Source organism: Gobio gobio (genome assembly GCF_949357685.1).
Source record: "Gobio gobio genome assembly, chromosome: 8".
Classification (NCBI taxonomy): Eukaryota; Metazoa; Chordata; class Actinopteri; order Cypriniformes; family Gobionidae; genus Gobio; species Gobio gobio.
The window spans coordinates 24022164-24042445 of NC_137114.1; the positions used below are offsets into that span (position 1 = coordinate 24022164).

Below are 20282 nucleotides of genomic sequence, written 5' to 3' on the forward strand. Positions count from 1 at the left end.
ACTTTCTATTCTGTTTTTCTTCTGTCTTTTTTTTTATAAAAAAAAAAAAAATTGCTACATATACTGTGCAAGACTACCATGAACTTTTGTTGGTTTAACTGCTTCTATTGTTCTCCACATTTGTAAGTCAAATAAAAACCTCTGCTAAATGATTAAATGTAACTGTAAAATGTTACCATTAAATAACTGTAATGTACTTTTCCCCTTCGGGCTGTAAAATTTTTTATGACCATACATTCATTTTTGTTTCTTACTTGGTTCCCTAATATGTCACGGTTTTCTCCCTAGGTAAAATATGAACAATTTTGTTCTATTGAGACATTGACTCTAAGGCACGTGATCAGTATTGTTTTAACAAAAAAACAGTGCAGTTCATATAATACAATACATACAATAGCACTCCACAGATCATGAGTCATTTTCTCAGTTTCATGCACAGTTAATCACCGCAGACAATTAAAACCAACTGTGGGAGTTTAGCTATAATATGTCTTTGCTAAGCCACTGAAAAGCGACGCTCCCACTACTTCTGTTACTTCTGTATCCTACTCACCAGTTTTAAAAGTCAAACAAACCACCATTCTTACCGCTAGTGACTTGCTTTTTGAGTGTCAAACTAAATGTTATGTTTAGTTCAAGCCATCTTGTTTAGTTGACTAAGCAGAGTCTGTTTTGTTTGATTTATTCTCTATATACTTAACAATACTCTACTGCACTTACACAGTGATGTATAAACCGAGTAGCAGCTTGTGAGAGCATGCGGTCCTTCAGTATCACAAGCTAATTAAATCCATTAGCCCTGACGATCAGTGTTTTAAAGCAAATTGCATTTATGATGATGCTGTCTTCTCATCAGCCACCCAAGCCCAGCCGAGATGGTGGAGATGTTAACAGAGTTGAGGAGAGTGGAGGAGAGACTCCAGCCCTTCATTCAGAGAGCTCACCTCATTTTGGAGGCGGCCACAACTGCAGACTACAACAACAACGTAAGAAGCCCACTCCTCATAAGTTATGTCCTCACTGTAGACCTTAGACAGACACCATATTTACTTGAATGCAAATGAAGATCAGTCATTCAGCCAACAGAATGGTAAAAAAATAAAAAAGAGTTGTGAAAATCAGACTAGGTTGCAGTCTTATCATTATCAATTCTTTCATTCTCATGATATTAGCTTAGACCTTGTATCAGTATTTGTATTTAGTAAGTTTCTTAAAGATAATGCTGTAAACTATACAGGGAGCCCTTACTTGCACACTATAGTATAAAGGCCAAACAGCAGAGCCAAAACTATTTGCCTAAATTCAATTGCTATTCATTTTCAGATATAATAATCAACTCTCAAATAACATTGTATGCAAACATGTAAACTTCACATAAGGCAGTTTTTGCATTAACTTCTAAATCTAATAATAAAATAGTTTTTTCTCCAATTCGTTGTTGAAATATAATCATACACAGTGACTGTCATTTTCATGACAGATTTAAAACATACATTAAATAATCCAGACATCAGTAGCAGGTTAAGTAGAATTAATAAAGGCTAATATAGTTCATATATTTAGTGAAAGAGTTGATATCTCTAGTGAACTAACAGCTGTGGACACTGAATGACTTCTGAGGTAAATGTGATGCTACGGGACATTACCAGCAGTTATATTGAGGTCTTTCCGCGGTTGAAACACTGATTGAGCGATTACACAACATATGGTAGTTTCAGTAAGTTATAATGTATCCTCGACATACCTTAATAAGCTGTTGATTCATGTTTATTCTTTGACTGAAGAGATGATCTCGTTCACAGAATGATAGCATTCACACGCACGCTTGAACTGATGCGCTTATACAGTGATTAGTCACGGCACATTAAAGAGCGTCAAAACTGCATTTATCGTTTGAATTTTGTGATAAAATGGACAGAATACTTAATATGTTTGTGTGGGAACCAGGATTGAAGTGTGTTCCGCGCTTAAAACAAGCCGACTGTGAACTGTTAAAGGGATCCCATGGTGTCAAGACTTGTATGGCTTAATATAACATAAATGATGTATCTTAATGAAATATGTAGTAGAAAACCCATGAAACATCTGCCTTATTTAAAAAAAACGATTTTATATTTGGACCATGGGCGGCACCATTTTGTTTGCGCTCTAGGTTAATAACGTAGAATGGTTGCACTCTGCAATCCACTGGCGCTACCCGCAGCTATTTCTATCACAACACAACTCGAAAAATGTGTCAGAGTTAAATAAAACCAATTAATTGCTTTGTGATTGCATTTAAAACACACTCAAACACGTGCACACAAATTCTCTCTCTCTCTCTCTCTCTCTCTCTCTCTCTCTCTCTCTCTCTCTCTCTCTCTCTCTCTCTCTCTCTCTCTCTCTCTCTCTCTCTCTCTCTCTCTCTCTCTCATTCTCTCACTCTCTCTCTCTCTCACTCTCTCACTCTCTCTCACTCACACACACACACACACAGAGACAGAACAGATCGGCGCGCGCGCTAACACACACTTCCACGCACTGTGCGCGCACACACTCACAGACGCTCAAACAGCTGTAATGTTATACTTGAGGTTGACTTGCCTAGTTTTGTCACCTGGTTCCGACTCGGCAGGCCAGCACTACCTGGCTGAATCCGAAATTGCGCTATACCCTCAAATAGGGCACTATTTGAGGGGACAGCCAGTGGTGTCCGAAAGTGGTTATTGAGTGCACTCATTCAATCCCACACTGCACCGCAATAACGAGTGTACAGCCGATGTACACACAACAGCTGTCCGAATTAACTCACTCGTTTTCATTCCCTCATCAATGAACTGTATTAGTGGACTAGGGAATAGTGAATTAGGGGGCAATTTCAGATTCCGCCCCTGTCGTGGAGACTGACGAGGGCAGCCCATAACATCTCGATTGAGTCAGAGCAGTCTGTCAAAAGTGTGTGTGTGGGCGCGCGATCTCGATTGAGACAGCAGTCTGTCAAAAGTGTGTGTGTGAGCGCGCGCGCCGATCTGTTGGTGTGTATGAGTGTTTGTGAGAGAGAGTTTGTGTGCACATGTGTTTGAGTGTGTTTTAAATGCAATCGCAAAGCAATTAATTGGTTTTATTTAACTCTGACACATTTTTCGAGTTGTGTTGTGGTAGAAATAGCTGCGGGTAGCGCCAGTGGATTGCAGAGTGCAACCATTCTACGTCATCAACCTAGAGCGCAAACAAAATGGCGCCGCCCATGGTCCAAATATAAAATCGATTTTTTTAAATAACGCAGATGTTTCATGGGTTTTCTACTACATATTTCAGCAAGATACATCATTTGTTATATTAAGCCACACATGTCTTTACACCATGGGATCCCTTTAAGGATTGCATTCAGAACCGTTCGGTACACGCATGCACCGAACCGAAAGCCCTGTACCGAAACAGCTTGGTACGAATACGTGTACCGTTACACCCCTAGTTTCTACAGTTCAATTAATGGAGTTGTCTAAATAAGCACACACTTTGAAAGCAATATTTTTAGGAGGTCAAATAATTCTGGATAAAAAAAATTTATCAGTACTATTTTCAACATTGATGATGACAATGTTGCTTGAGCAGCAAATCAGCCTTTTAGAATGATTTCTGAAGGATCATGTGATACTTTATCATCACAGGAATACATTTCATGATAAAAAAAATTATATTATTTTTATATTTTTATATATACAAATGTTTAATTGTAATAATATTTTACAATATTAAAGGGATAGACTGAAATGAAAATCAAGTCATCTTTTACTCACCCTGCTGTTGTTCTAATGCCCTATGTCCTATCTTTTTTGGTATAGTATGTACTAGAAAACATCTAAATGAGCAAAACTTAAACTCGAAATCAAAATGTGGCTGACTGAATATAGTAATTTTTTTTTGTATAGATTTTAAATGAATGTAATTCAAATAGTTATTACATATATTTTACTAATTTAATAGTAGGTTGATCAATTAACGTTTGATCATGATCTCAATGAATGGCTAAAAGATTTAAATCTTTCCCCCTTTTTTTTTTTTCTTTGAAAAACAGACCCAAGAGAGGGATGAAGACCAACGCATTCTCAACCTCGTGGGGGAGGCCCTCCGTCTCCTGGGAAACGCCCTGGTCGCCCTGAGCGACTTGCGGTGTAACCTCCTGAGCAACCCTCCTCGACACCTACATGTTATCCGCCCAATGTCCCACTACACCTCCTCTGTGATGACTCCAGGAGGCGTTCATCACCTCCCCATGCAGGTAAAGATGTGGTCTGTGAGACTCGTGCAGTGGGAAACATGGCGCATAACACTGAAAGTGAAAGTTTTGTAAAGCACTTCATAGATGAGTACTAGATGAGGTGTTTTTGGAAGACATACATTTTCCAAAGTTTCAGGAAATACTGAGATCACAGGGTCTATTATTGTAATTTGTTGAAGTAGACCTAATTAATCAAGTTAATTCATTTTTTCAATTAACATTTAATTTGTCTGCAGTTGAATCTTGGAACAACTGTGACCATGTCACCAAATGGCAGACCAGCAGCTGATGGTCAACCTCAGTCAGCTGGCCAATCAGATCAGCAAGGCCAGGGACCAACCCCTGCCAGTCAGCCTGGTCCAGCCAATCAGCAGGGTGGACAGCCAGGGCCTAGAGTCATCCGGATCAGTCATCAAACCATGGAGCCTGTAGTGATGATGCAGATGAACATTGATGGTGGGTTTCATTTGTATGTGTTTTGGATGGAGGGGTGTAATTTAATGAATTGAATCAATTTAATTTGAGTTGTTTAATATTTTTCAGACTCTGGAAACCCCCAACAGGCTAATGGACAACAGAATACTGCTGGCACTGGACAGCCTGGTTAGTCCTTAGACTATCTGAAATTCATCCTCTGAGAGACACTCAATCTGGGAATAGTTTTTTTTATATATTTTTTGTCGCAACCGTGTTTTGTTTTTTTCAGGAATCTTAAATGAAAACAAAGTCCAAAAGAAACCGTATTTATTTTAAATGACTGTAACAAAAGGTTTTTGTTTCTGTTACTTTGGATGTGTTCCGTGTAAATGGCCCCTACTCTGTTTTGCTGCAATGATAGACAGGTCTTGCAAATTACCTGGCTCTGATACATCATCTCTCCTGTATCCAAATAAGAAATTACCCATGTTTACATTGTGATTTTAATATACGGTTTCAATTTAATTGCATAGCCCTAATATATATGTTTTTATTTGTATGCATGCAGGGCTTGACATTCACCTTTTTGTTCACCAGCCACTGTGGCTAGTGGTTTTCCAAAGTTACTAGCCACTCAGCATTTTCACTGCCCACAATTTTGACATTGATACCATGGGGAAAACTGCCATATAGATATTTTTTATATCATCTCATAATTTGGCAGCAGGTATATTAGGCTGCTGTCACTTTAAGACCTGACACTAGGGCTGGGCGATATAGCCAAAAAAATCATATCTCTGTATTTTTTGGTTGAAAAATGTATAATTTTGCATAAAAGCATAGCCTATATTTGATTACCCCATTATAATGGTCACTTTCATAAAAATATACTACTTGTAGGTTTAAACAAATGGCACATTTATTGTCCAACAGCAAATATTTTAGAAATATGTATACTTTAGTCAGAATTATTGCTGTCCTATTCTATTGCTCTCCGTCTGTTTGGCGCGAATGCGCGTGACTGCACTCATTCACGGAAGGCTGAATTTTAGCGGAGATTCACTTGCAGAAGGCTCGTCCTCCTCTGACAGCAAAATGGACATATTTGCATAACTTTCTAACATTTACAGATGGAGAATATACCTGTGAAATGTATGTTATGCACTGAGGAAAGCACCACATTTCAAATGCATTAAACACTGCAAGTATTTGTCAGAACAAGTATCTCTCAGCATCTGACAGGGCAAGCTGCTTTAAACTATACATGTTAACTATATCTTACCAGTTATTTTGAAGCCCTTAATATAAAGCATGTCCTGTTTAGGACAAATTGTATCATGCACTTTCCCTGCATCATCTCATTTTGTGTACTTCGTATCAATCTACTGTATACCGATATAAACGGTATTGCCTCATTCCATATCGTTTCTAAAAAATATATTGATATATTGTACAAACTTGATATACTGCCCAGCCCTACCTGACACACAAATCCTCTTTCTCAACTCAACTGACTTTGTTTATCTGAATACTCACCAAGATCAGCATTTTTTTCTGTGTATTTGACTGTTTAAGCGCACTAAGCAACGAAAATGTAACTCAGTTTAGTACTGATAGGTGGCTTTATGTGAGCAAGTGAAATTATTGAGTGAGAAGTGGGTTTGTGTGTCAACACGCCACTGCTGAAATCCAACCGCATTTGGCAGGTGTTAATGTCATGCCCAGTATATATGTATTAAATCAAAATAAAATAATTATTCAATTATAATTATATACATATACATATGAAATAACTAAATTATTTTGTTGCAGGTGCCCCCCCTACTGTTCAGATTCCTGGTCTGCCTCCAGAATTCATGCAAGCCATTATGCATCAAGTCACTCAGCAAGCCATGGCCATGGCAAATGCTGCCTCTACTGGCCAGCAGGGGCAACAGACCACCCCACCTACAGCAAACATTGGCTCTGGCACCACTCCGCCCCCCATGCCCCCTTATCCACCTCAGGCCAGAGTGGTTTTCACCAGACCGTCTTTTACTCACAGGATGGCCAGCCCCACATTCACCACAAGGGGGGCCACTATCAACCTTAGAGCAGCTGTTCCACCGATGATGGGTCAACAGCCAGGACAGGTGAATGAAATTCCCATGATATTTTTAGAATATATGGGTGTAAATCCAGAAAAGGGAAGTTCAGGGAATTTGTCAAGCTGTTTGGGAACATTTTGAAGTATAAGTTAATTAAGTCATATATTATAACATATATTATAGCAGAAAAAAAATTGAACTTGAACTCTGAGTGGTTATCATGCGATCATGCAAACAACAACAACAAAAAACCTTTAAACTGTTATCATTGACATTTAATAGATGATTAAGAAAGGGTTCCCAGGTGACCCCGAAGCCAGCGATGTCACCAGAAAGGTTATGTCGGAGTCTCTCAAAAGGCAAAGTGGTCGAGAGTTTAGACAGCCAAGACTTAAAAAGTGGTTTTGATGCCTTTTTCCATAGACAAAGAATGATTTTTTTGGCTACCACCATTCCAAATTGGGCAGCTTTTTGAATTTGATGGCCGAAGCCATGAAGAGAGTCAGATCAGCCAAAAACAGCAATTGCTGGGAATTAAATAAAGGATATAAATATATATTTAGTATATAAATAAATAACATGAAAATGAAATAACATTAAAAATGAAATAACATTAAAATTAAATAATATTTAGAGCTTTGAAGTGCTGGAAAAAGTGTCAAATTTGTCAATTTCAATCTCAAAGGTTGTACGAACCCTGAGATGAATAATGACAACATTAAATCCATGTGGTGTTACTACAGTAAATCGTGGTGAATGTTGGTGATTTGTGATTGAAACCCCTGATCTTCGCTCATGTTGTCTCGATGTTTCTCCTGGTTTCAACATCAGCTCTGTTTGATCTGATATTTGTGGTTTATAATAGAATTCTGTGCCGAACGTTTCCACCAGATCTCACAGTAGCAATGTTATTAATTCTGTGCTGAATTCAAACTCTTTCTCACTGGATCTCCCAGCGCTATGTAGTAACGGTGTCATGATATCGGCCGTGTGTGAGCGGGAGCTTATTGTTACTCAAACGAGTAGCGCAGTCCTAAACATTTGAGTTAATCGATAAAATCGATTTATCGCCCAGCCCTACTGAAAGGCATGCTTTGCTTTGTTTTGTTTTTTCAACCGGGTTTCATATATGATGTGTCCCCTTAATACCGCTTTAAGTGACTCCCACAACATTGAATCGGACACACTGGGAAAAATGAGAATCAAGGAGTAATGTAGGCTTGAATCACCAGCTATAATTAGGCTTTATTTCAAAAAGGTTAAAGGAAATGGTCACCGCAGAATGGTCTGAGATTATTCTAGGGCTGGGCGATAAATCGATTTTATCGATTAACTCGAATGTGTAGTTTACGTCGACTTGGTTGAATGAAAATTGGTTTTCTCTTTAACATCAGCCTATGCTCCCCTATGGGCTCCTGTAGTTCTGAATGGTTTCAGCCCTCCCCCCGCGCGTTTGGCATAGAGATATACAAAAACAAGGACAGTGTCATCTTACAACATAGTGTCATTCGTAATTGGTTCAGTTTTTCGGCATCATTCACAGAACAAACAATGCCCCCCCTTCAATGTGTGTTTGAAGTCTGAACAGACCCGCGCTACTCGTTTGAGCTCATACACGGGCCAATCTCATGACACGATACACAGCGTCGGGGGATCCAGTGAGAAAGAGTTTGAATTCACCACAGAATTAATAACATCGCTACTGCGTGATCTAGTGGAAGCGTTCGGCACAGGATTCTCTATTATAAACCACAGATATCAGATAAAACAGCGCTGACATAGAGACCGGGAGAAACCATTGAGCCATGAATGAAGTTCAGGGGTTTCAGTCCACAAATCATAAACATTCACCATGGATTTAATGTAGTAACACCACATGGTATTGTGGAAGAAATAGTCAAATATTTTTTGTTTTTTTAATTCTGTTTTATTATTAAATATAGTAAACATAACATTTTATATTATTTTAAACATTGTGGTTATGGGTTCCAGAACTTTTAAACACGTTTAGCGTAGGACACATCCTCAAGTTTTAGTTATGTGCTTAATTTTCTCACCATTTCCATACAGTGGGTTGCGGTTGGCTAAAAGTGGATGCGATTTGTGTATTATAAATTCTTTAAATGCATTATAAATTGTTCATTGTGTGTTGGTTGCATAAGGAAGTGTGTTTTTCCCCTCAGGCTGGACAGTTCCCTCCCGCCGCTCTAAATCAGATGATCGGTGGACTGGTTGGGCAGCTTCTGACGGGGGCTACTGGGCAGATGGGTATATTTGCATTATACTTTCTCTTGCAATAATGCTTTCCCTGCTTTTTGAGAAGTCAATAACATAATGAGCTCTGGGTACTTAGTTTAATAACTCGCATGCGAATAAGCTCAAATGAGGTCACAGTCTTCTTGATTTTCTGCCTCTAGTTAGGGCATTGCATAATATATCTTGCTGTTCTTTGTATCCATAGCCAGCCAAACTACCACGTCCTCCTCCTCACAAACATTCACCTTCTCCACATCCGCTTCCACAAGCACTCCATCCACCACCACGACTTCCAGCAGTGGCGCTGGGCCCACACAGTCTAGTAGTACCAGTACTAGCACCACCCAACCTGGATCTGCACCACCAACCCCTCAGGAAAATCCTTTAGGGGGAAACCTGGAGCAGTTGTTGGGGTCTCTACTGGGAGGAGCTGTTGCCGCAGGCGGCCAGGGCCCTTCTATAACAGTCACCATGCCTGGGGTCCCTACCTTCATCCAGGGTGTCACAGATTTCATGCAGGTGAATAGCCCCCTTTGGCCTTATTTTTTCCCATCTTTATTGTTCTTATTCATTGAAACCCTAACCTATTACAAGGAACAGTTCACCCCCCAAAAAAAAAAAATTGTCATAATTTACTAACAATTTTCTTCAATGGAGAACAAAGTAGGTTTATACAATAACGTGAATGGGGATGGATGCTGTTGAGCTCCAAAAACTGCACATTATTGAAGGAAAAACACATTGCGAAATTTTGTTTTTCTGTGATACATATTTCAATGGGTAGAAATACAATTACTTGAATAGCTCTAGCTCTTTTAGCTCTATTTGGAAATAATTAATCATTGTTCTCCATAGAATTTTTTTTTTTAAAAGCTGAGGTTTTTTTTTCCTCTGAAGACTTATTTGTGAACAATCCTTTTGGGGCTAAATGATTTGGGGAAAACTTGAAAGATATGGGTATTATTCACATTATTCAATCTCTTATCATAGGCCACATTCCCACTGTTTTTGACTCATTCAGTATGACTGTGAAATAATAATAGGCCTTTATCACACTTCCTGTATCCGGTAAGTGAAGCAGTGTATCACTATTTCCGATCGCAACGTAATCAAAACTAATGGCTGAATCCTCTGGCCGGTGTTATTGCAGCGTGCCCGGCTGCATTAACAGTGTTTTTTTTTCTCCTGAATTTATATTTTAAATTAATTTGACTGATAAACAGCCTTATGAAAATTAGGGGTGCACCGATCCGATATTAGGATCGGATATCGGCCGCGATACTGACAAAATAGCTGGATCGGGGATCGGAAAAATTAACAGATCCACAAGCCGATCCAGGTGTTCTTTTCCGTCGCAGCAGAACCTACGTCATTCGTCAGCTTCACGTGTGTCGCATGCTAGAAGGGAGCGAGCCAGAGAGTCGGCTGTGTGGAGGAGATATTTCACGCTTGCCACGCCAACTAGTTCGTCGCTGTTTCGAGGGTATTACTGCAAAGTCAGGGTCTTTCCTGCATTGACATTTTTTTGACGGCCAAAGCCTAATTTGATGAGTTATTGTGATTTACGAGTGATGTAGAACAGATGCTGCGCTTGTGACTGAGTGACAGAGAGACCGATCTGAGAGCTCCTCCCCCGCGCGCGCTCTCTGGGTCTTCAAAATAATCAGTGTTCGCTCTCATATTTCACATATTAATCCAAATCAAAAGCTCGGAAGACCGAAACCATGTTGCACGTGACACATTCGGACAATTTTGTCCTTGAATTATCACTGGGTGTGAATTGCGCTCAAAAAACATTGACTCTTCTCTGACCAGCTGACATAAAGCATACTTTCAATAAGCGGGAGACAAATTATATCCAGTTATGAAGTGTTTTCTGTGTGTTGACATCTTTCGCGATGTTCTAACAGACGGGATTCGCACACAACGCGTCTGCTAATGTCCGATTCGTGACCTAATGACTCCTTTGAACCGAATCATTTTAACGACTGGCCAGAACAACTGATCTGTCCAACACTGAACTCATGAACTCAGTTTATTAATTTACTCAGAACGCATCTGAAATGAGAACACAAGTGTGCTTACACAATTTAGCAAGAGTGGGTAGTAAGAATTATTTTTAATTATCAACAGTATTTCATCTTATTTCTGTTGACAATGTGTAGTAAAATAAATAGGCCTAGCCTACAATCATTTAGACTGGAGTGAGGGGAAACCAGAACAAAGTTGTTATTAGCTAGCTGAAAATTTTTATTAAATTGCATATGGTAGAAAATTAGACTATTTGTTAATTTGTAATGCTACTTTTTAATATTGATATGATTATATACCAAAACAATTATCTGTAGTGTAAAAAATGTTTGGTAACTGTCAGATTACTATTGTATGTTTGACCAATACACTGTTTTTTGTTTCCACTGCTACATTTTATTTATTTAAAGAAGTTAGATTACATTCTATTTTAGATTTGAATGCACAATTGTTTTTTAAATAAATAAGAATTCAACACCTTACATACATCTGTTATTTTGTCTTAGTTATGTTTAGTTAGTAAAGTCTGGTGCCTTTAGTCTCTTCAAGGAAGGTATAAGGTGGAAGATATACAGTTTATTATTAATTCAACAATATATCGGATCGGTATCGGGTATCGACAGATACACAAAGCCCAGGCATCGGTATCGGTATCGGGACTGAAAAAGTCGGATCGGTGCACCCCTAATGAAAATGAACCATTGTTTTATTATTGTTAAAATGTTGTAACTATGTTTTTTGCAGATTGATTACCATTATTTTGTATTATCACAGCTTTACTACAAATACCATGGTTAAACTATGGTTCGCAAAACCCTGGTTCATTTTCGTTAAAGAGCAGTATTTCAATGAAAATTTCACTTCAGTATTAAAATAGAGGAATGAATGCGTGGAAACTGCTTTAAAGAAATGTAACAATGTTAACCATTTAGGCTAATTAATCTTTAACAGTAAATAATAAATATTCAGATTAGGGCTGTCACGATATTAGATTTTTCACACCACTGTTATTGTGGCCAAAAAAATTCACAATATTGATATATCGCGATATCTATAGAAACCTTGGGGGAGAAAGTTATCAAATGAATTGGTAACACTTTACAATAAGGTTGTATTAGTTAACATTAGTTAATGCATTAGTTAACGAACTAACCATGAACAACACCTCTGTTCAGCATTAGTTAATCTTCTTTGTTAATGTTAGTTAATATAGAGCTGTTCATGGTTTGTTCATGTTAGTTCACAGTGCATTTTAGCAAGATTTTAATAATGCATTAGTAAATATTGAAATTAACATTAACAAAGATTAATAAGTACAGTTCATTATTAGTTCATGTTAACTAATTTAACTAATCATGTTAATTAAGGAATCTTATTGTAAAGTGATACCAATACATTTTTACTTAGTTTATTTATTTTTATTTTTTACCCAACAAACATAATTGGATAATGATAAACACAGGGTGATACTCTGTTACTGATTAATTGTCTTTGAAGCTCCCTATGAAATAACAAGAGAGAAAATACTGTCAAGTTCAACAGTATGATGATGAATAAATATTAACATAAATTTTATTGGCCATGACTAGATTGCAAATACAAATACAAGAATAGACATTATTCATTCATTAAAAGAAACTGAGAACGCGACCATCGACTGGCTCTGACTGGTGACTCTGACCGCCGCGTTCCTTCAGCGCAGCTGCAAGAGTTATGGCCTTTTTACACCTGCTCATTTCATTCGTTTTCTCTGATCATATATCTATCATATTGTGAAGAGATCAGGAGTAAATGTCTTCCAAAATTCTTTCGAGGCGCATTTAAATGAGCCCAAGGCTCAGAATCAGATGCTCAAAAGCACAATCATCTTCATTAAAATGAATGAGACTAAATGCTCTTACCAGTGCTTAGGTCGCTCGTTCTCCTATTATGGCCTTTGAACTTGAAATAAGCCGATAAATAAAATACAACTCATATCTGTTGCTTTCGTTGTCGTGAACTGAATTTTCCTAGCCTATAGAGTGGAAATTGAAGATTGGATTTATATTCATTTTGCGGAGAGGTATAAGGTAAGACAATGCATGTTTTTATCTTTATAGTTTAGATTGTGTAGCCCGTTTCGTTTGCAGGCGCCGTTGCGTGCGAGCCTGCCGCAGCTTGTCAAAAATGCATTTTTACTGTGGTGGTGATAATAAACATTTAAACTTACATTGTGATATGCTGGAAGTGTTTTATATATATGGATTTTATTATAGGCAGGACAAGTCAAGTGTTGCTTTGAGAGGATAAATTGATCAAACATGCGGTTAACTCACTGTCGGCCGCTGGCCGCGTGGTCATTAGGAAAAAAACAAAAACTTTAATTTAACCAACAGAAATTGCCCCAAAGATTTTTTTCTAAATTAAATAAAGAAACGAAACGAAATATTAAAAATTTGACATTACAAAGAAAGCTGAACCATTTTTATGGCTGCAACAGTGTGTAATAGAGAGGGAGGAAAAAACACGGCTACAGTCAGACTCGGGACACCGGAGTTTTTACGCATCATGTTATCATACCAGTCCTGTTCATTTTAAATATTGTGCTTATCGCCAATACTGGTATATTGCCACACCCTAAATTAACACGATGCCGATATTTCGTGCTTTGAATATCATGGTTATCGTCAATACCAGTATATTACGACACTCCTAATTCAGATCCTATTCATCAGGTCTCACACACACCGCGGTCACTATTTAGATAATGTCAATACAAATAATCATGTATGTTTACGAGCCACGGGTTTCTCAGAATGGCTTATGTTGGATTAAAACTACAAGTTCCGTTGAGTTTGGAAAATTCTGTGCACCGTAAATAGTCAGAATATCTATTCTCCTGTCTCTGAAAATGTCCGGATTTTGAAATCATCCTGTGAATGCTCATTATGAGAGGCATTTATTCAACCAGGTGATTACAGCACATTGAAAATATAAACATAACTGGAAGAATCATTAGATACACTGCCTCGATGAGCACTTCCGGTAATCAATTCCGCTGTGATAAAGGTCTTTTATGATTTTATTGTGATCATTAATAAATAAAAGTACTAAACAATATAATTGGTAAATTGGTAAATAATTTTACTTTATTATTTTTTTAAATATTGTACTTAAGTATTTTATACATTTTTTAATGTAAAATTACAATACTAATTCTTCCTTTTCAAACGTTAAACCATCAATATTTAATTTTTGTGGTTATCTGTGTTTCAGAATGAAGTAGTGTGTGCTGTGTTCGTTTACACATTTTCAACTCATGATACAGTGGTCAGAGCAGTAGCAGAGTTTGTTTTTAGGACCTGAGAGCAGCTCAGTTCACAGTAAATGAATCAGGCCTGAGACACTGAAAAAGTGTATCATTAGCTGAAAGGGAGTAAACGAACACAGCGCCGTGCTTTACTCCTGAAACATGCATCACATATTAATTTGTGATTTGATAATCACCTTATTGCCAAATCCATTTTATTCCGATGTATCATGCAGCCCTACCAAAACTGACAAAAACTGAGTGCATGGACCAGTTATCTTGATCATACATCATGAGGCTCTTATTTGCTGTTTTATTCAGAACGCTATGTTTCTGCCATTTTTTTGTAATGCATGCTGGTCTGTATAAGACAGTTTTATGCATCTCTTTCATCAGGCTTCCCAAACACTTTTCTCTCAGCCTCCCGCGGGACAGCCTCCCACCACGACACCCACTGCTCCCACAGCCCCACCAAACGCAGCCACCGCTCCTGGGGCCACCGCAGCCGGTGAAGGCCTGAACCCTGAGCTCTTTACTGGGATAGTGCAGGGCGTCCTGTCCACAATGATGGGCTCTCTAGGTACCCCTCAAAATGAAACCGAGAGCATCGCTCAGTTCATCCAGAGACTCTCCCAAACTAGTAACATCTTTACCCCTGGTACTGGAGATGCTATGGGTAAGCTCCTTGGGCTTGATGCCTTTTCTTTTAGTTTATTTTCATTTTGTGCCAGCTGAATGAGGACAACTAAGGAATCTGGGTATGTGTTTAGGTTTCTTCGGTGATCTTCTGGCTTTGGTGTGTCAGAACTTCTCCATGGTGGACATGGTGTTGTTGCTCCATGGGCAGCACCAGCCACTGGGTCGTATCCAGCCCCAACTCGCCCAGTTCTTCATTGAGCATTTCCTGCAAGGCCGTGAGCCCACAGAGGCCAATATCACTGTAAGTTGTCTTTTGGCAGTGTCAAGCTGCCCTGGTTCACTGATCTTAGAAAACCCTCAAAACCTGTCCAATTTGTATGCCTCCTTAATTAAACACACCGGATGTGACTCATCAGATCATCAGTTGAGACTCCAAAACATAAAATTGGTTTGTTAAGGGACACAGTCCAAAATATTTAGAATGACTACTAACACACAAAAAATAACCGACCAAAAAACATAACGTCTCCTTTGGAGTTTCCTAATTTAACATCCTGAATATCCCATGGTTTTACTTTAACCAAAATGAAATGCAAACCAGGAAGTCACTGTAGTTTGCTGTGCTAGCGGTTTTCCATTTTACCTTGTCTGTTACAGGTAACTTACCATGATGGATAAAACACAAACACAGGAACACAAATATTTATATACAATGTTATGGAACAAGATAACCTATGCTATGCAGACAAGATGTTATCACAGACAGCATTCAGACGTTGTACACAGAGCATTGTTTATCTTTCAGCATGCACGCAATTTGCTTCCATAGAATTGTTGCAGAATTTAAATCCCCATCTATACATTTCCCAGTCCTAATTGCATTTTGAAATAGTTTAAGTATTTGTATAAAGGTGAATGTAAATTATTTTTGCAGTTATTTTTTTATATATTAATAATAACCATAATACAGTATTCTTGAAAAATGTTTAACAGTGCGATTTACTTTAAAGGTAATTCAAAAAGCAGAAGTGAAAAATTGATTTGCAGGCTAAAAATGCACACAAATAACCTTATGAAACTATCTCAAATACCCAAACATGTCAAAATGATTTGTAGACAGTATCTGGAAGTCCAGTGTCACACCCTGTCTCTTATGTTATACCCTTATTTGTCTGTAGTTGGTCAGTTTTGCATTTTTTGTCCTCTCCTGTACACCCCGCCTTCTGTTTTCCTTTCCATCTCTCACTTCATCATCTTTTTTATTTTCCATTCTGTTTTTATAGGCAGCTGCTGATGACTTAATTGCTGAACTTGAGGAATACATCACAGAAAGTTTTGTAAGAATCTCTGGATCCATTCTTGACTCTTTAAAAACAAGCTATTATAATCATCTGTAACAGTCAATTACTACAGAAAATACATTTCACCGATCACTCAGTTTGTAACAAGCATAGATGTTGTTACAGTGGAAGTCTGTTTACCCTCCTTAATCTACCTCCTATACACTACCGTTCAAATGTTTGAGGTCAGTAACTCAATATTTTTTATTTTTGGAAGAAATTAATACTTTAATTCTCCAAGGAATTTAACTTTCTATTCATTAAAGTATTCTGAAAATACGATGTCATGGTTTCCAGAAAAAATAGAGCAGCACATTGATGATGTTTTTTTAGTACCAAAGCAGAATATTATAATGAATTCTGAAGAATCATGTGACTGAAGATGACTGGTATTGACAGTATTAGGTTGGTACCAAATAACTCATAGCGCTTTATGAAAATACAAGTTGAACTATGTCTAGACTTCCATTGTGAGGGAATTACTGCAAACACGATATGTGCTTTTTACAAACTTAGATGAAATTGATTGTCTGTACAAATTGAAAGCATAGAAAAATGATGTCGCTTTGCTTAGAGGAAATGAAAACAAGTTTTGCAAATTTGAGGTGTTTACTTCCTGTCCATTCCATCTAGTCAACCGTGGCAGTCCGTGATGGGGTGGATATTACCCAGACGAACCGGGCTTTTCTCAGACAGCAACTTTCAGGCATAGCCACCCACATTTTGCATTGCAATGGTATGTCTAGATGAAGAGGCATTTTGAGATGAAATCAGTCTCTAATTAGATTCATAAACGCATGCATACATTTTAAATACTGTAAATGTTTTTTTTATTTCCTCAGATCAAACATTTGGACCCCGACTCCTGCAGCTGTGTAACCGTGCTCTCTTTGAGTGTCTGGCCCTTAACCTCTATTGTCTGAATGGAGAACAAAATGCTCTTACCTCCGTCATCAACCACCGCATTGTTAGTACCCAAAACATATCTGATTCCTACACCCTCTTCGTCTTGTTTATTCTTTTATTGTTCATCCTACGACCTTCATGCCGTATAAAGAAAATTGTGGAGGAGATATTTCCATGTTGGCGGGGGCTTGCATTTGTGCAGGAAACTTGATTTATTTGCGTTTATGCAGGAAACCGTTTTGATAAAGGCGTTAGGGGTTAGACGCGTGAGATTTTGCAGACGCAGGGTTTTGCAGTCATGGAAGACCTAAAAATGAGTTATTGAAAGAAATTGCTTTAAATAGTTGAAATGTAACGCACATCAAATATTAACATTGATTTTGCGGTCCTGGAAAGGGAATTTACTCAACACTTTTTCTATTCTATTTATGTTTTTCACTAAAATCGGTTATAAATTGCTCTTTGTGACTGCAATTGTTGAATTTTTTTTTTTTACTTAAACCTCAGCAGATCAAATGGTCAAAATGTGTTTTGGTTATCTATACCTGAATCTATATAAAACATGAATTATGTGCAGGTACTTTGAATGAATCCCTAATGTGAGCTTGCATGTCTCCTCTATCAGAGGACGATGTCTGCTGAGGTAAACCCTAGCCTGGTGAACTGGTTAACCAGTATGATGACAATGAGGCTGCAAGTGATACTGGAGCACATCCCCATCACAGAGGAGCAGATCACCCATTACGTCATCCACACACAGGTTTGATTCTGCACATTCCCATGGCATATTTCCAGACCAAATGCTGCCAGTTGTGATGGTTGGTTAGTGTAGAGCTTGATGTTTGCACAAAGGGGTGTTTCAAAGTTTAAACTGTATTTTAGTTTATGATTTAAAATTGTTATTGAAAGTCATTATTCGACATATTTCATGTAGGTTAGAACGTGTCCTGCACATTCTATTTAGGCATTGTTTTAGGCTTCTGGAGCAGGTAATGCAACCTTTCATGGTGTGATTGGTGGTGGTTGAGGAGACTCTCCCCTTCCATGTGTAAAGCGCTTTGAGTACCCAGAAAAGCGCTATATAAAAGTAACAAATTATTATTATAAAAATATTTCAGTAGTTAATGTTGACATAAAGGTTATGATAGTAATACAGTCAAAATTAATCGGGAGTGGTCAGGTGGTACAGCGGTCACAGGGTGCAAGTTGAAGATTACAAGTTTACGAATTGTAATTGAGTTCTACGAGGATGTGAACACAAGTCGAAGGAAGTTATGTGGGTTTCGAAGGGTGTTTCATGTTGACTTTGAGAATTCATATGTATATCTCTTACAGAGTGAAGAATCGGTAGAGAGGCCCACACAGGATCCCGAGCCTCAGAACGTAGAGGTATATAACTATAGAAAGCTGATTAACAGATTTAGGTTGAAATGCAACTCTTTGGACGTTGAAGACTTAACATGTACGACGTACTTGGTCCTGGGTGTTACTCTGTGGTCTTACCTGTAACCTCTCCCATACATTGTTCAGATGGGGGACAGTCTCTCTCCAACACCTGCTACTACAGCGGAAGAAGCTCTGGCCTCCTCCCAGGAAGCTGGAGCAGTGGGAGTTCCAGCTAGGGAGAGTGAGGGAGCTGTTGGAGGGGAGGACTCAAGAAGAGATGCTGAAGCTTGGGCAGCTGCGTTGCCTCCTGTGAGAAATTTCCACACATCTAGTATCTTAAATCAAAACCGATCACATTTCTACAACAGAAAAGCCCTCCTTTGTTATAGTTTATCCTATCATTTGATTAATTTTTGTTGTTATTGCGGGTATTAAATGAGCACCTTTGATCGTGAGCACATTCCTTCAAGGCGTATGATCTTTGTGTACCATTTGTTATTAGCATCTTGCCGTTCAGATCATGGAAAGTGAGAATTTTGTTGTGAGTGTGGGCTTGATGAGCTGTATTGTTTGCAGGAGTGGGTTCCTATTATCAGACACGATCAGATCAGTCAGAGGAAGATTAAGGCCCAGCCTCCTCTCTCTGATGCATATCTGTATGGGATGCCAGCAAAGCGCAGGAAGGTAATCATTCAGTTTCATGCAGTTACATGTTAAAAATGAGATCATGCGTTTTAGTTTTCTGTTCATTTATACTGGTTTGCCGTAATACTGCAATGTTTCACCCTTGCCACTCCTGAAGCATCACATTGTGTGTCTCCTAGATGGTAAAGAGCGATGGACCCAAACTCTCACTCTCTGAGGCAGTGAGTCAAGCTGCTAAATCAGCCGGTGTAACGCCTGTCACAGCTCCCAACGCTCTACAGGAGGATTTAGAAAAACCAGAGCTTCAGGAAGAGTACAGTGAACAGGTACCTTGTGTGAAAAGATTTTCCTATTATGCCTTGTAATTTAGACTTTTTCTATGAAGACATGCTTATACACAGTGTGCTGAGCTGTTTCTAAATGTTGAATGTATGTCAGGATTGTGAAACATTCAGATTGAATAAAGGCAGCAAGCAGGAAGTAAAATTGCCTTTCAAATTTGAATTGAAGGACAAGGTGGTATAATTAAAATAGAATGTAAAAAAATACATATAATACATATATTTGTATATCTTAATACCATTTATTTTTCAGTAGTAATTAACTATAAACATATCCGTAACATACGTAAAACATGGGGCATTTCTAGAAACAAACAATATTAAAAATCAATATTTAAATGAAAATAATTCAATATTTAATTACATTAATATAAATGTTATTAAATAAAAAAATAAAAGTGACCCAATATTAATTTCTAGAATTTGTTTAACGGTAATGCATGTAAACAGTAAAAATATACAGCATGAAAGCTTTGAACTGAAGTAGATTTTTGCCTGAATAATTATCATAATTATACTACCATTCAAAGGTTTGAGTTTTTAAAGTCTTTTATGCTTACCAAAGCTGCATGTATTACAATAACTTTTCTATTTAAATATATTTCAAATGTAATTTATTCCTGTCATATCGAAGCTTAAATTTGCCATTACTCTAGTCTTCATTGTCACATGATCCTTCAGAAA

At 38.0% G+C, this 20282-nt stretch overlaps 1 protein-coding gene across 2 annotated transcripts in view; it reads left to right on the plus strand.

Moving 5' to 3' along the window:
- The window catches only part of bag6 (BCL2 associated athanogene 6), a 32318-nt gene that overhangs the window by 10967 nt on the left and 1069 nt on the right, over positions 1-20282 (plus strand). Inside the window, exons 8-24 of one of the 2 annotated variants that reach the window (XM_079824528.1) lie at positions 857-986; positions 4058-4261; positions 4498-4717; positions 4805-4864; positions 6491-6810; positions 8949-9033; positions 9227-9540; positions 14762-15017; positions 15112-15281; positions 16264-16317; positions 16954-17056; positions 17163-17287; positions 17852-17986; positions 18562-18615; positions 18757-18921; positions 19189-19296; positions 19437-19583. In XM_079824528.1, coding sequence (XP_079680654.1) covers positions 857-986; positions 4058-4261; positions 4498-4717; positions 4805-4864; positions 6491-6810; positions 8949-9033; positions 9227-9540; positions 14762-15017; positions 15112-15281; positions 16264-16317; positions 16954-17056; positions 17163-17287; positions 17852-17986; positions 18562-18615; positions 18757-18921; positions 19189-19296; positions 19437-19583 — 2650 coding nt within the window. Of the gene's footprint in view, positions 1-856; positions 987-4057; positions 4262-4497; positions 4718-4804; positions 4865-6490; positions 6811-8948; positions 9034-9226; positions 9541-14737; positions 15018-15111; positions 15282-16263; positions 16318-16953; positions 17057-17162; positions 17288-17851; positions 17987-18561; positions 18616-18756; positions 18922-19188; positions 19297-19436; positions 19584-20282 lie in introns of both variants that reach the window. The other variant, XM_079824527.1, reaches the window with a different exon arrangement.